Source organism: Rosa rugosa, chromosome 6 (assembly GCF_958449725.1).
Source record: "Rosa rugosa chromosome 6, drRosRugo1.1, whole genome shotgun sequence".
Lineage (NCBI taxonomy): Eukaryota > Viridiplantae > Streptophyta > Magnoliopsida > Rosales > Rosaceae > Rosa > Rosa rugosa.
The window spans coordinates 1,209,146-1,225,469 of record NC_084825.1 but is presented as its reverse complement, the minus strand read 5'-3'; the positions used below and the strand labels follow the sequence as shown (position 1 = coordinate 1,225,469).

At 39.6% G+C, this 16,324-nt stretch overlaps 2 protein-coding genes across 3 annotated transcripts; one reads left to right on the top strand and one right to left on the bottom strand.

The window, feature by feature from the left end:
- Positions 1-2,928: 2,928 nt before the first annotated feature.
- Positions 2,929-4,809, top strand: LOC133716069 (probable mannitol dehydrogenase). The gene is made up of 5 exons (XM_062142806.1): positions 2,929-3,121; positions 3,244-3,357; positions 3,477-3,990; positions 4,085-4,238; positions 4,326-4,809. The coding sequence occupies exons 1-5, from the start codon at positions 3,042-3,044 to the stop codon at positions 4,529-4,531; spliced, it is 1,068 nt and encodes a 355-aa protein (XP_061998790.1). The 5' UTR covers positions 2,929-3,041; the 3' UTR covers positions 4,532-4,809.
- A 9,441-nt stretch (positions 4,810-14,250) lies between these two features.
- On the bottom strand, positions 14,251-16,302 carry LOC133715183 (elongation factor 1-delta 1-like). 2 transcript variants are annotated; one of them, XM_062141576.1, is made up of 7 exons: positions 16,230-16,302; positions 15,594-15,830; positions 15,402-15,495; positions 15,095-15,218; positions 14,863-14,976; positions 14,575-14,736; positions 14,251-14,420 (listed from the first exon to the last, which is right to left on the bottom strand). In XM_062141576.1, coding segments are annotated over exons 2-7 (699 nt in total). In that variant the 5' UTR covers positions 15,797-15,830; positions 16,230-16,302; the 3' UTR covers positions 14,251-14,418. The 2 variants fall into 2 exon arrangements, with proteins under 2 accessions (XP_061997560.1, XP_061997559.1); XM_062141575.1 differs by lacking the exon at positions 14,251-14,420 and having other exon boundaries at positions 14,564-14,736.
- Positions 16,303-16,324: the final 22 nt, after the last annotated feature.

Genomic DNA, 16,324 nt, shown 5'->3' with positions numbered 1-16,324 from the left:
TCAACTAAGAAATGTTGCAATGAAGTCTAGTGTTGAAGGTGGCAAAAAAGGCCTAAGGTTAGCGTAGAGTGGTAGAGCTTGACAAGAAGAAACATCAATGGTGGCCATTTGAAATATGACACTAGCATTACCACATTGACAGTAGCTTTCTACAACTATTGTAATAGATTTTCACAACTATGGTTGTGGCATTTTACAACTATGAAAGTAGCTTTTTACATAATTATATCATTATTGGACTCTGCATACTTTTTATATCATTGAATTTGTTTTATTTTTCCGATTGCAGTAGCTTTTTTATTTTAGCTGTATCATTTACATTTCCATAACTTTGTTAGTCTCTAAGAATAGTTTTCTCATTCTCTGGGAGTAGCTTTTTTTTTCTGCTTGTTATTGCTTTTGGCGTTGTTGAGAGTAACTTTTGATGATGGTTAGAGTAGCTTTTGTTACTGGTGTTGGTGACAGTACTGTTTGTTGCTGGTGAGAGTAGGTTTTGGTGTTAGGGATGATAACTTTTGTTTGGTATGGATAGTAGCTTTTGGTTTTGGAGAGCGTAGCTTTTGTTAGTGACAATAATTTTTGCTGCTGGTGACAGTAGTTTTTGTGACATCGTTGGAAATCTCACCAACGTAGCTTTTGTTACAGGTGATAGTAGCTTTTGTGACCTCGTCGGAAATCTCACCATAGTAGCTTTTGTTGCTAGTGACAGTAGCTTTTATTGCTAGTGATAGTAGCTTTTGTGACCTCGCCGGAGGTTGCCGAAAATCTCATCAAAATAGCTTTTGTTGCTAGCCACAGTAGTTTTTTATGTTAGTGATAGTAGCTTTTGTAGTCGCCGGAGTTCGAGAGAAGTTGGCCGGAGGTCGGCCGGAAGTTGACCGGAGACGCGCGCGGAGTTGGCCGGAGGTCCTCGCCGGAGAGAAGAGAGAGAATGTTTGTTGACTTTTTATTCTAGTGGCATTTATGTAAATATGTTGGTTTTTATATCCAAAATATAATACTCTTTTTAATCTAAGGTTGTGTTTGTTTCATAGGACTATGATACCCAACCTTAATTTCTATAGGAGTCCAGGACTACCATAACTTGGCTTAAGCTAGATTAGTACTGACTCACGTTTGGTGTTGCGTGGGACCAAGGAGCAGACCAGCATGGTGTCCCCAAATGATGCCTCCAAGTAGCTGCCGTGTTCTCTCTCTCTCTCTCTCTCTCTCTCTCTCTCTCTCTCAAATGACTTTTACATTGCCAGAAATAGAATTCCACAGAAATCAAACAACTTGAGCAATAGAATTCCCAACACATTTCTCACTGCTCCTCCCTAGCTTCTACTGATCTTAGTAGAAACAACTTGGTTGGCAAAATTCCGAAGCAATCGGAGGCAATTTCTGGTGTATAGCGACAAACACCCAACCGGAGGTCAATTTCTGGTGTTTAGCCACAAACACCCAACCTGAAAACACCTCAAATCAAACAAGGTAACAGGGAAGAAGCCATCCAATTTCTCTCTCAAATTGGGTCCTTTTGATCTAGATTTTAAGGGCATCTTTGTTGGGTTTTAGGCATCTGGTAATCACCTCTAAGTTAAAGTTGGAATCTTTATTGGGATTGCAGTAGCTTTGTTTAGGATTTTGAATTGAAATGGCTTTTGTGATGCAAGAGATTGGCTTTTGTGAGGACCAATCTTCTGGTTTTGATCTCATCTGCTCCTATGATTACCCAAGGTTGCAAGTCTGCTTCTTTGTCTACTCTTGAGAGTTTCCACAGAGAAATAAGGAATCCATGAGAAGAAGAGAAGAAATTGAAAACCCAAACGATCTAGACGGGGCTGATAAAATGCATGTAAGGAGCTGAAAATGACGACGCGAGGCTGAAGCGAAGAATGGGCTTCCACAGTCCGATGCGTTTTGGTGTCACTCTGGAAGAAGGGGTTGAGTGTGTTTTTGGGACTCCAGAGTCTCATTTAATAGTGTCCCGAGTGATGCCAAACACGGGATAAGTCTTGTTATATGAGATAAGCCTGTCCTATCCCATCCAGTCCGGTGTAACAAACATCCCCTAATGGTCTTATGAGGGAAAAAAATTAATTAGTGGCTTTATAACTAAAAAAATATTCAAAGATGCACTTATATATAATTAACCCAACAATAAACTCAAGAACATACATATATATATATATATATATATATATATAAATTCACTAAACTTCTCCCGACTAATCACGTGAGAATGGGTGGGATACCCGATCTCTAGGCATGAGAAAAGTTGAAAAACATGAGTTAAACTCAGCAGCCAAGCTGGACCAGCCTCACAGTGGTGATAAACTGGTCTTTCAACTAATTAATGCAATGAGGAAATCACATTAATTCTTCAATAATTAAAATCCGAAAAGTGAGGCATTTGAAGACTAAGAAGCTTTAATTGCCAACGGAGAGAACCCTCCTTGTACTAGTTTGGACAAATGTCCGACTAAAGCACCATTATGGTCACCAAAACTGATTGCGATATTGGGTGGACTAGGAGGTCGTTGTTCTATCACATCAGTTCAGTGAGCTTGTTCAATACACTTTTCATTAATTATTTAATTATGCATGCATGCATGTATGTGGCCTTGGGAGTTGGGATGGACGATTTGCTCTTGGTCGGGATCATCAGGTGGCTGTGATGCTAGCCTAATTGGGTCTTGTCTCCGGGGTTACTAATAAGAGCAGCAAAAAAAGATAAAGTGACAAAACCGTCCTTTCCGTTCCTTATGAACAGTCAGGAACAGTGCACTCTGTTGACCGCTGACGTCAGTTTAATCTCTTGAATTTTTTATTTGCTCACTCATTACGTCATCATCTCTTCGTTGGACATTCTATTTTCCTCACCCAGTACGTCACCCCAGCCCAAACCTAAAATCTCCTCCCTCTATATGTATCATTTAACTGCATTGAAGTTAGCTCATACTTCCATATCTGTCTGTCTCTCTCACCTTTTACTACGAACTGCATTAAGCTTCAACACCAAAACCATCAATTAAGAATCTGCAACAAAGAAAATAGTGATGTCTAACCCCAGGAAGGCATTTGGATGGGCTGCAAGAGATTCATCTGGTGTTCTCTCTCCCTTCAGTTTCTCCAGAAGGTAGATTATTGCCAACTAGTACAACACTTCTCTGTTCTTCCTCTTCAGATTAATTAAACCATATATAGTACATGTTTAATTGTTTTATAGTACGTTCTAAAGTTCAACCAATTTGATTGCAGGGAATCCGGAGAGAGAGACGTGACATTCAAAGTGTTGTACTGTGGGATTTGCCATTCGGACCTTCACATGGTCAAGAATGAATGGGGCTTATCTACCTATCCTCTGGTTCCCGGGTACGTTCGACCTTTTCCTACACACTCTTTACTAGTATAACTAGTAAAGTTGTTTACCATTTTATTAATGCTTGAAACCCTCTTCAGTAATCTAATATGAACACTATTTGGCAATGCAGGCATGAGATTGTCGGTGAAGTGACGGAAGTAGGGAGCAATGTACAAAAATTCAAAATTGGAGACAAAGTCGGTGCTGGAGGCATAGTGGGAGCTTGCCGATCTTGTGATAGTTGTACCGACCATCTTGAGAACTACTGCCCCAAACTAATACTCACGTACAGTGCCAAGTACTATGACGGAACCACCACCTATGGCGGTTACTCTGACATTATGGTTGCAGATGAACACTTCGTAGTCCGTATCCCGGACAACCTACCCCTTGATTGTGCTGCTCCTCTCCTATGTGCCGGAATCACAACCTACAGCCCGTTGAGATATTTTGGACTTGACAAGCCTGGCATGCATGTGGGCGTGGTTGGCCTAGGTGGTTTAGGCCACGTCGCAGTGAAGTTTGCCAAGGCAATGGGAGTGAAGGTTACAGTGATCAGTACGTCCCCTAATAAGAAGGAGGAAGCAATTAAACACCTAGGAGCTGATTCGTTTTTGGTTAGTCGTGACCAAGACCAAATGCAGGTAATTATTTGAACAAGTTACACCTTTTACGTCTTTTAAGTGGATTATTCAATGAACAAGTTACTTAATGTTTGTTTCATTGATTAATTTGTAGGCTGCCATTGGTACCATGGATGGGATCATTGACACAGTTTCTGCACAACATCCTCTCTTGCCTTTGATTGGTTTGTTGAAGTCTCATGGAAAGCTTGTTATGGTTGGTGCACCAGAAAAGCCTCTTGAGCTTCCGGTTTTTCCTTTACTCATGGGTAAGCATGTAACTACGAGTAGTTGGCTTTACCTGTTATCTTTTGGATTGTAGGGTTATTAACAGAGCTTAATGTTCGATTTAACAGGAAGGAAGACGGTAGCTAGTAGCGGCGGTGGAGGTATGAAGGAGACACAAGAGATGATCGATTTTGCAGCCAAGCACAACATAACAGCAGACATCGAGGTTATCCCAATTGACTACTTGAACACTGCCATGGAGCGCCTTGCCAAAGCAGACGTCAGATACCGTTTTGTTATTGACATTGGAAACACACTGAAGGCTAGCTCTTAAATTCTCCAACCCAGACTGTATCACCGAAGCCCAGACTGATCTGGTGTCATAATCATTGTTGTTCTTTCTCCAGAGCATTTTTAGTTGTTTGCAACATTCATTCGATCTTTTTCTTCTTTTAAAGTCTCTTATCCTCATCACATTATAAGCAGAATGTAATGTGATGATTCAAAATAAGTGATTACATGAATAATGTACTGCATATCAAATTTGAATAATGTTACTGCCTTGTTTTGTAATGTTGTTTTGCTATATAATCACTTCAAAGTGTTTTGCTATATCTCTAATCCCTACTGCTAATGCAAATTCATCAAAAACCAAAATTAAGAACTGAAATTAAAACTAATATCTGGTACAAACAGAAATGAAGTTATCTGCATTAAATTTGTACTGCATTAACAACTCAAAAGGTAGCAGAACTAGTGGCATATCGGTACGTGTACTGACAGAGATGTAACAGAATTAAAGGGCCTCTAAGGATGACTGAATGAATGGGTCGGTAATGTAGTTGCATATTTGCACATTCGTATCAAGTAACCTAGCAGAAATGATAACCTTTGTACTAACGTCATGTACATAAAAGGAAAGACAGCAAACTTGATTCAATCAGTGTTTGATTTGGGTGAAGCAAACTTTTGCACTACCTGTGTGTTAATCTGCGCTACTTTCTGCACATTAAGAAGGCCAACCATGTCCTGGTAACCAGTAAGGAGGGTTGCCAATTCCTCATTTGAATCAATCATTCGCTATAGGTTAGTATTGGCCGAAGAAAAAGAAAAAAGAACAAAAAAAGGGTAAGAATGCAAAGAACAATGTGAGAGCTTATATAAACCTGGAATTGCTTTAACTGACAGCAAGGTGTCTGCCATGTGCTGCCATTGTTGTGAAATTTTAATTAAAACTCGCAAGCGCACGAATCGTCGTTAGTATAATGTGCAAGTACGAGATCGTTCCAACTGAGCATTGATAATCAATTTAAATCATAACCTAATTAATCCAAACACAAAAACACATAAACAATCAAACTAAAGAAGATATGGTTTTAAGGTTTTCGACTAAACAAATAATGTAAAAATTAAAGAAAGAAAGAAAGAAACAAATAATGATAAAACCTAGGGTTTCAGAATCAACCACTAACAATCCTATTTATGTTTCAATGCAATTAACAGATTCTTTTGTTTCTCTAGATGATAATTCATGTATCTAAGTCCTTCTCAGGTACTCTAGACCATAGTTTTCCTTGAGTGTATGATGCTCTCACTCTCGGGTAAAGATCTTATATCCTAACTATGCAGTTTATCCTTCTCAGGTATAAATTTAACATGCAAGACTCATTACGCTTAGAAAACAAGGGAATCAAGCAAACCATTAGTCTTTCTCAAGTAATAATGTAATTTAATTACTACACTTAATCACAAGAAGCTAATCAAATTATATTGCATCTCTGCTTCAAATTTGTCTTCCAATTACTATATGCAAAGCCCTAAGGTGATCAATCAAAGAATTTAAACATAAAGCATCAATTCAAATAGTGATTAAGCATTCATCATAAAGAAACTATAAATCCATCAATAAAACATCAAAGTACATAAACAATCTGTTAGGAATTTGACCTAAAATTCCTCTTGCGGAAGCAGACAAGTGCAAAACAATATAGATAAACGATCGAGAAAACAAACACGAACTTGTTAACGAGGTTCAGCAAAGAACTTTGCCTACGTCCCCGGGCTGCTTGGGTTTCACTATAGAAGAAGAAGAATACAAGAACAAGAATACAAGAATCTCTCACAAGAAGTTCTCACCAACTCTCAAGACCTCACTTGCTCTCTCTGTTTAATGCTTCAAAGACTTGATCTACTACTACAACCTATGCCCCTATTTATAGATATCTAACTAGACCCTATAAGACATTGGAAACCTATTCCCAATAGACATAGAAACCATTACCAAGTAGGATTATGTAAGCAGGTAGGAAACAATCAAAACTCCTCTTTGATCAAGGATTAACAAATCCTTATCCTATGTGGAATCGGATCCACACACCCAACAATCTTCCACTTGGAGCCGATTACGCTAGTAGCTAACATTCTTCAATACTCTTCCATCATAGCCAACACAAAACCCATTATCACAGCCAACATCTCCTTCTTCAAACTTGGAGACCAACTGAAGCTAAGCACAGCTTCAGTTTACTTATTGACACAGACTTAGTCAACATATCAGCAGGATTCTCACTTCCTTGAATCTTCACCAATTGCAGCACTTCATTCTCCACGAGTTCTCGTATGTAGTGATACTTCATAGGAATGTGTTTAGTCCTTGAATGAAAAGCAGGGTTCTTTGCCAAGTGAATTGCACTTTGACTATCACTGTACAATGCACAATTCTCTTGCTTTTTACCCAATTCCTCCAACAGACCCTTTAGCCACACCATCTCCTTACCAGCCTCTGAGACTGCTACATACTCGGACTCCGTTGTAGACAGGGCCACTTGCCCTTGCAAATTTGAGACCCAAGAAACTGCAGCACCACCCACAGTGTACACATAACCAGTAGTACTCCGACAAGTATCATGATCTCCTGCCAAGTCTGCATCAACATATCCTTGTAGTTCAGCACTACCTCTCTTGAAACAAAGAGACATATCAGTAGTACCCCGAAGATACCTCATGATCCACTTCACAGCCTCCCAATGTTGCTTTCCTGGATTACTCGTGTACCTACTCACAACTCCAACTGCATGAGCAATATCGGGTCTAGTACACACCATAGCATACATTAGGCATCCAACTGCCGATGCATAAGGTACATTCTTCATATATTCTTTCTCTTTTTCGCTCTTGGGTGATTGTTCATTGGACAATTTAAAGTGAGCCGCCAACGGTGTTCCTACAGCCTTTGATTCATCCATATTGAATCGCTTAAGCACCTTCTCAACATACTCCGCTTGTGAAAGCTTCAAAGTACCAGCCACTTTATCACGGATAATCTTTATACCTAAGATTTTCTTCGCCTCACCCAAATCCTTCATCGCGAACTGGTTTGACATCTCTTTCTTCAACTTCTCAATCTCATTGAAGTCTTCCCCAGCTATCAACATATCATCAACATATAGTAAAAGAATGATATAAGATTTGTCAAACCTTTTGAAGTAACAACAGTGATCGGATTGACATCTTGTGTAGCCACTCCCACACATGAAAGCATCAAACTTCTTATACCACTGTCTTGGGGCTTGTTTCAAGCCATAAAGGCTCTTTTGCAGTTTGCATACCAAGTCCTCCTTACCAGGTGCTATAAAACCTTGTGGTTGCTTCATGTATATGACCTCCTTCAAATCACCATGAAGAAAAGCAGTCTTGACGTCTAGCTGCTCCAAATACAGACCTTCAGCTTCCACTAAACCAAGCACCACCCGGATTGTGGTATGTTTCATAACCGGCGAAAAGATCTCATCAAAATCAATTCCCTCCCTTTGCTGAAAACCTTTCACAACCAACCTTGCCTTGTAACGTTTGCTCCCATCAACTTCTTGCTTAATTTTGTAAATCGACTTGTTATGCAATGCTTTCTTACCTGTTGGTAACTTAGCTAACTCCCAAGTATTGTTGGACATGAGAGAGTCCATCTCATCTTGCATGGCACCCTTCCACTTAGCAGAATCTTTATGTTGCATTGCCTCATCATAACTCACGGGTTCACCACAGTCAGTTAACAGCAAATAGTTAGCACAAGGCGAGTATTTATCAGCTGGTATTCCTTTAGTACTTCTTGACGATACTCTTGGCACAAAAGGAGGTGTCTCTGGCTCATCACTAGGAACTTGTTCTTCAGGTTGTGCAACCTTAGGAGCTTCTTGTTGTTGTCGTTCCTCCCCATGATTTTCCTTAGACACATCTTCATTGGACAATTCTTCCAACCTTGCAAACTGCCGATCTTTTCTTATAGGACTTTTAGGCTCTGCTGCTTGCCTATTCTTGTACATCACTTCTTCATTAAAGATGACATTCCTGCTCCTTACAACTTTCTTATTCTGCATATCCCAAAACCTATAGCCAAGCTCGTCACCGCCATAGCCTATGAATATGCACTTTTGAGACTTGGGATCCAACTTGCTTCTCGCACCGGACTCAATGTGAACATATGCCACGCAACCAAACACTCTTAAATGCGATAGGCCTATCTCTTTTCCACTCCATATTTCCTCAGGTAGGAGATGATTCAATGGTACTGATGCTCCACGGTTAATTAAATAAGCAGCAGTATTAACCGCATCAGCCCAAAACATGTCTGGCAATCCTACGTGTATCCTCATACTCCTTGCGCGCTCATTCAGAGTCCTATTCATGCGTTCAGCCACTCCATTCTGCTGTGGAGTTCCGGGAATTGTCTTCTCCATCCTAATCCCATTCTTTGCACAATACTCTTTGAAATCATTACCACAGTATTCACCTCCATTATCCGACCTCAGACATTTGATCTTCGACCCGGTCTCATTCTCTACGATCGCCTTCCACTTCTTGAAAGTATCAAATACTTCCCATTTATTTTTCAAGAAATAAACCCATACTTTCCTTGTGGAGTCATCAATATAAGTCACATAGTACTTTGAGCCACCTAACGAAAGCTCCGGTGCAGGTCCCCACACGTCAGTATGAACCAACTCTAGTTTTGTATCTTTTGGTGCCTTGCCACCCTTTGAGAAACTAACAACCTTTTGCTTCCCAAATATGCAGTCTTCACAAAGCCCAATTTTCACTGAGTTAACACCATGTAGTTTACCCTTCGACTGAAGTACACCCATACCTTTCTCACTGATGTGCCCAAGTCTACGATGCCATAAGTATGCATCTTCATTTTTCTCAACGATCGCAGTGCCTTCATTGTTCTCAACAATAGCAACAATATTCAAGGTCGTATAAAGTGTTCCTGTCTTGATTCCACGAGCTAACACCATAGCTCCTTTACACACCTTCCACGTACCTTTCTCAAAGGTAGTGCGACATCCTTCATCATCCAACTGACCCACAGAGATCAAATTCCTCTTCAACCGCGGTATGTGTCTAACATTGGTCAAGGTCCATGTTCCACCATTTGTCAGCAAAATCTTCACATCACCCCTTCCCACAATCTCCAAGGCTCCACCATCAGCAAGAAACACTTTGCCAAAATTACCACGTCGGTAATTCACCATGAGCTCTTGTTGTGAAGTTGAGTGAAATGACGCTCCAGAGTCTACGATCCATGACTCCAATGGTGCTTCAGTAACGCTTAGTACAAGTGCATCTGAATCAAACTCAGTTGTGTTTGCCATCTTCATTGTCTCCTTCCACTGGTTACAGTCTCTCTTGACATGTCCAGATTTCTCACAATGCCAAGACTCATCGGACCACTTTCCTGACTTGGACACGCTTCGGCTTTTTCCAGGTGCCCTAGACTTGGACCTTCCACGATTGTTGTTTGAGTTCTTGTTGAACGTTCTACCTCTATTTTCTATAGAGAGTGCAGAACTTGAAGGATCTTCAAGGTTATTTTGTCTTCGCGTCTCTTCATTCAGAAGAATGTCACGCACATCATTAAACTTCAGCTTCTTCGTAGTCCCAGCTCCACTACAAATCGAGTTCACAGTCACATCCCAATCCGAAGGCATGGAAGTCAACAACACCAAAGCTTTGATGTGTTCGTCGAATTTAACATCCACCGATGCTAGTTGCTCGATAATATCACCAACTATCCCAACTTGCTGGCGAACAGATATACTCTTACCCATCTTCAAAGTGAACAGCCGCCTCATCAAGTACAACTGTTGAACGGCATTTGGCTTCTCATACATGTTGGACAAACTATCCATCATCCCCTTCAACGTAGTCTCCTTGATAACAAATCGCCGTACATCATTTGAAAGCGATAGTCGAACGGCTCCAAGGGCCATCCTATCCATCTCGACAAATTCTTCCTCCTTCATATCTTTTGGGAGCTTGCCCTCTAAAGTCTTAGCAAGCTTCTTCATATTTAAGTAGTCCTCGATTTGTGACCTCCATAGGCTAAAGTCATTACCGTCGAACTTATCAACCCTTTTCTCAACGTCTTCTATGCTCATTGTTTCCACTCTAGAGTCTAAGCTCTGATACCACTTTGTTAGGAATTTGACCTAAAATTCCTCTTGCGGAAGCAGACAAGTGCAAAACAATATAGATAAACGATCGATAAAACAAACACGAACTTGTTAACGAGGTTCAGCAAAGAACTTTGCCTACGTCCCCGGGCTGCTTGGGTTTCACTATAGAAGAAGAAGAATACAAGAATTTCTCACAAGAAGTTCTCACCAACTCTCAAGACCTCACTTGCTCTCTCTGTTTAATGCTTCAAAGACTTGATCTACTACTACAACCTATGCCCCTATTTATAGATATCTAACTAGACCCTATAAGACATTGGAAACCTATTCCCAATAGACATAGAAACCATTACCAAGTAGGATTACGTAAGCAGGTAGGAAACAATCAAAACTCCTTTTTGATCAAGGATTAACAAATCCTTATCCTATGTGGAATCGGATCCACACACCCAACACAATCATGATAGGGCATCATCCTAACCCTAGAAAAGGTTTAACAAAAAATAACTAAGAAAAACATAGGGAAAACATAAAAAGAATGGAAAGGAAAAGAAAGGAAAGATGGATGAGTCGTCTCTGCTCCTTAGGCGTCTACATTGTGCTCTCAAGACTCATCTACATGTAAAATTTGTGTTCCCTTATATAGATAGGGAAGATTTCTGCTCATCTTTGGCTTCATGTTTCCTTGTAAAACTTGGGTTTAGATTCATTTCTTCATTTGGAATGGGGAAACCTTGAAATATCTCTTGTAGAAGTAGGAATAAGTTCATCATTGAATCCTCATCTGAATTAACTTCCTTGAAACATTAGGATTGATGATCTTGTGCCACGGAACTTGAGTTCTCCACGAATGGTTGTAAATTCCAGAGCAGATTTCCTGTCCGACCTATCTTCTCTCAAATAATCGTAACTTTCTTTAGAAGCATTGAAATCAAGATCCGTAAAATTCTACAAAAAGTAGACATCCGTAGCTTTCCAATGATACAAGGCTCATTGTCTGATTCAATCTGAGCATTTCCCAGTAATTTGGCGAAGTTGGATGTTCTGCACAGGTAGATTCCCAGTCTCAGATTGCACATTGTCTTTTCAATCCTAGTTAGCTTATTTTAGCTTCTTTTCTTCTTTCTACGAAACAAACCTACAAAAACACTAAAACATGTAAATAAATCATAAATAAGGAGAACTAAACATAAAAACCAAGATTAAGAGGCATAGAAATATAGGATAATATGAGCACATCAGCCATCTTATAGAGGAGGATGATGAAAGAAGACTAGACGGAAATGTCACAATAGCAACTGCATTTGAAGATCGTAGCATGCTTTTTAGAGATCTAAGGAAGGAAAGCATGTCCCATTCCTGTAATGCAACAGTATCAACTATATTATGCTTGATTCAGTAATACAATATATTGATTTGAGTAAGGAAAAGACATACACAAGTACACAACCCATATGAATCACCAAAACAGCAGAGAAAAGAATAAGAGGCAGCTGCAAAGCAAAGACTCAGAATAACAGTTGAAGACCAACTAACAATTGCTACTCACCAGGCTGAAATATCCACATTGTGGAGCACAGAATGATTGAATGGCAATACGACCAACACAATAAATGTTGCTGTCACTTTTGCAGAATAGTCAGAAGAAGGTTAAAAACATGATAGCATACACAAAAATAAAATTAAAGGATAAACAAAAATAACCCTAACCATTAAAACATTGCCACCTAAAGTTCTTCTTAAGCAAGGATTAATAACATTGCCACCTAATATTTCTGCAGATTAAACATAATCAAATCAAACTGTTATACATTGCACAAAAAATACACATAAAATAACAATATTTCCAATACTTTATTAGTTAGAAGATTACTGTCAAGGTCTGGAATCCCAGATAACACAAACATTGTCCCATTGGGTCCATGCTTGAGTCCTGGGATTTGAGGTGAGCTTGCACCCGAAAAAACTGCGAGAGAAGCTACTCGTCCTGGTCTTGGTCGCAGCCATGGCTGCCAAAACACTCCCCAAACTCTCAATCAATGCTTCCAACCAAAGCCTGGAGCTCTTTCCTGATTAACAAATTCCCTGCAGTTAATTTGCAGTTGACAAAATTTACAATTGCCCTCATCCAATAACACAAGTAATAGCCAAAGAGCAAAAACTTGAAGCTCAAAACCACACACAGAGAGACCATTTTCCAATACAAAAGCCGCAGACTTTAACCTTTAGTAACTCAGAACTTGTAACCTAGAGTCTGTGTCGCTCTATGGGTTCAGTGCTACTTTGGGGTTTTGTTGCGTCGTTCGGCCAGCTCCGGCCGTTTCCCGAAATAAAACAGCCAGAAACACACACACAGTTGAGATTTTGCAACGGAGCCCATGTCATTCAGGCCCAAGTCCATTTGACGTTTTTGTAATTGAACCTGAGGTGCAGGTTGGGTCTGGGTCTGGATTTCAGTCTGGGCCTAATCTTGGGCCTACCATTTGGTTGAATGGTGGGCTTGTGAATCTTGGGCCTAGGTTTGGTTCCTGATATCTATATTCTTGGGCCCCTCCTGCCCCCAAGGAATTGGCCCATATGGAATTGGTTGAGGGTTGCTTTTGGTCCGGTGCTTTTGTTGTTGGGCCTATAATTTTTTTCTTTTATTTAATTACTGCATCTCCTGCTGGAAAACATTCGACCCCTACTAGCAAAAAATCAACAATTAGGGTGTTAAGTGTGGTCCTATGGAAGGCTCTACTAGTTAGTCTGGATGGGAAAACTCATTCAAAACATAATTGTAGTAATCACACAATTAGATGGGCGTATAGGCGTTTGATTTTTATGTTTTTGCTCTCCACTTTGGGTGGCTAGGAGTATGCAAGTTTAGCACTATGTGCAAGATTATTACAAACCACTACGTGTCAGGTCACTTTGTAATGTTACCACATTATCAATAAAGTTAACCTTTCTACAATACTTAAAAAAGAGGAAAAGCATTGTAAAAGGAATACACAAAATGACGTTTTAAGAGCAAATTCACTCGTTGGGTCACCAGATCACCCACTATTTACTACTTTTTAGTGTTAATTTCACTATCTGGATCACTAGCACAGTGTATTTCGTGCCCTGGGTCACGGACACAGTTTATTTCGTGACCCAGAGAATAAAAATATACACTAAAATAGTAAATAAAAGGTGACTCAGTGACCCAACGGGTGCACTTGCTCTAATAACGTTTTAATAACTGTCCTCGTTTTCAAAGTTTGTTTTAGTTGCTTTTTGTGTGGTATTCGGTATTTTCTATAAACATTTGGGGTTTCCTGACCCACGAGTCCACAACAGCCAACTCCTAGCGTCCGTCCACTGTAGAAGGCTACTATAACGAGATGATCAAGAGTGTTTTGATTATTTGATGTTCGATTTCAATGAAGGGTAGCAATTGAGCCTGACATTTGTTCTCTTTTCAACCCGGAACCTACACCGATCAACAAGCCTAAATTGCATTGGCCTTGAAGCTTACCAATATTTTCAATTACTATTAATTACGTTGACCAGCCCGGAAACTATTAAAATGTACTGAAAAAAAAAAACATCATAAAACAAACTCCAGGCACCAAACTAAGTAACAAAACAAAGAGAACATAGATGAAATATAATGAAACCATACAAAACCTGGGTCTGAACAATCCAAATACAAGTCTTGAATCATATCCCAAGAAACAAAATATGAGTACACATTATCATAGCAGAAAGATCTTCAAACCACTCCAACTCAGCAGTGCATCAATCCTGAAATAAGAAACAAGAATTAGCACAACTCAAACTAGTTATCTCCCAATTATGTGCAAACACAATGACTAAATTACATCACCATTCACCGGGCAATGCTGATTGCAGCATCAATTCAATTGATACAAGATCAAAATTAAACTTCAATACTTACATATTTTATTGAAGGCAACAATGTCACAGCTCTGGACATATTCATTAATAGGTTCCACGGTAAGACGTTCTTCAATCAGAGAGTCCACAGAAACAAGGTCATCAACAATTGTAAGCATAATTGTCAACTTCTTTATGCCATACCCAACAGGTACTAGTTTAGCTGCATAATCAACAGAAGAATAACCAAGTCAAGAACAGATAGGGTTGAAATTAGCATAAACTAAGATGGGCTAAGTAGCTTCTCTAGCTAAATTATCCATATATGGGGTGGGGGTAGGAAACTTACATGCTCCCCAAAATAAGCCCTCAACCTCAATGCTCCTTACTGCCTCCTCAAGCTTTTTCATGTCTGTTTCATCATCCCATGGCTTAACATCCAATAGAACTGATGACTTGCCAGCTGGTAACAGAACCAAAGAAGAATAAAGTTTGTTAAATAATTAAAATTAATAATAAGGAAGAAGGATTCTAGTAACACAACCAAACTGCAAGAGCACAAAACAAGATAGTAAACTCACACTCTTTCTTTTTGGTAGATGCCTTGACAGCAGCTGCACGTTCTTCAGCAGCCTTCTTCTCCTCTTCAGTCTCTTCACCAAAGAGATCCACATCACTATCATCATCATCTTCAGCAGCAGAGGCCTGAGTATTGTACCATATTCCAACACATGAGTATAACAATTTTATCCAGATTCTTTAACGAGATGAAAGAAAAGAGTCCAATCAAACCATAGATTTCAAACAACGTAGATAGCAAGTAAAATAGATAACACAAATAAATTTCAAAAAAAAAAAAAGTCAGTAGATGAGAAATTGAATACTCGCCTTTGAATCACAAGCTGGAGGTGTGGCAACTGCTTCTGCTGTGATGGGAGCAGATCCCTCAATTTTGACACCACAACCTTCTCCAGAAACACCTCTACAACACCAGATATCATTCAAACGCAAACTCAGAAGCTTATAGGATATTGATAAAAAGAGAGGTAATAAAAAAAAAATCACAGCCCCAAAACTTACGAAATCCTAAGAAGTGCAGCAATGTGGTTGTACCACCGAGACGCATTCACGTATTCAGCCGATGGAGGCTTGGACAGAGCAGCATGCACAGTGACATCATCCTTTGAAGCCTGATAGCCAGTGATGTAACTGCGAGTGAGCAAGTACTGGTCCAATTTCTTGAGGCCAGCAGCCGAGTTGATGTCATGGAATGCAACTGCCATTTCTAGCTATATATTTTTTTTCTTTCAAATTTACCTGCAAGAAAGTTACGTTTAGTTCAATTTTCATCCACCAATTAGTAACACAATAGAAAATTTGCAATATTAACTAATCACTATGCATAGTAAACATTCAGAACCAGCAAAATTTGTAAACATTCAGAACCAGCAGCTGAAAAAAACAGATCAGGGACTAGTATGGATATTAGAACCATAGCTTTCATCCATATATGAATAGTAAGAATCCCGATTAATTCAGTAAATCAAGAGATAATTAGACTACTGCAGATCTATGCTGATTAATTTTTCAAAACCAGAGCTCACTGCGATTCGAGGAGCAGATAGAACACAGTGGTGAACAAGTCTCAAGCAATCAACCGTCGATAAGAATTAAACTGAACACAGTGAGAATTGAGTTTACAGAGCGAGCTTTTACCTTTGAAACGACGAGAGAGCTGCTCAGTGGAGACGAGAGAGAGGTAGAGAAAAGGTTTTGGGGCCTAGGGTTTCTGAGGTTCTTATACTCGCTGG

Coding starts and splice junctions, on each gene's coding strand:
- LOC133716069 (XM_062142806.1), top strand. CDS start 3,042: ATGTCTAACCCCAGGAAGGCATTTGGATGGGCTGCAAGAGATTCATCT. Junction 3,122..3,243: donor CCCTTCAGTTTCTCCAGAAG/GTAGATTATTGC, acceptor ATTTGATTGCAG/GGAATCCGGAGAGAGAGACG. Junction 3,991..4,084: donor GTGACCAAGACCAAATGCAG/GTAATTATTTGA, acceptor ATTAATTTGTAG/GCTGCCATTGGTACCATGGA.
- LOC133715183 (XM_062141575.1), bottom strand. CDS start 15,796: ATGGCAGTTGCATTCCATGACATCAACTCGGCTGCTGGCCTCAAGAAA. Junction 15,219..15,401: donor CTCCAGCTTGTGATTCAAAG/GCGAGTATTCAA, acceptor TACAATACTCAG/GCCTCTGCTGCTGAAGATGA. Junction 14,737..14,862: donor GGGCTTATTTTGGGGAGCAT/GTAAGTTTCCTA, acceptor TTGATTATGCAG/CTAAACTAGTACCTGTTGGG.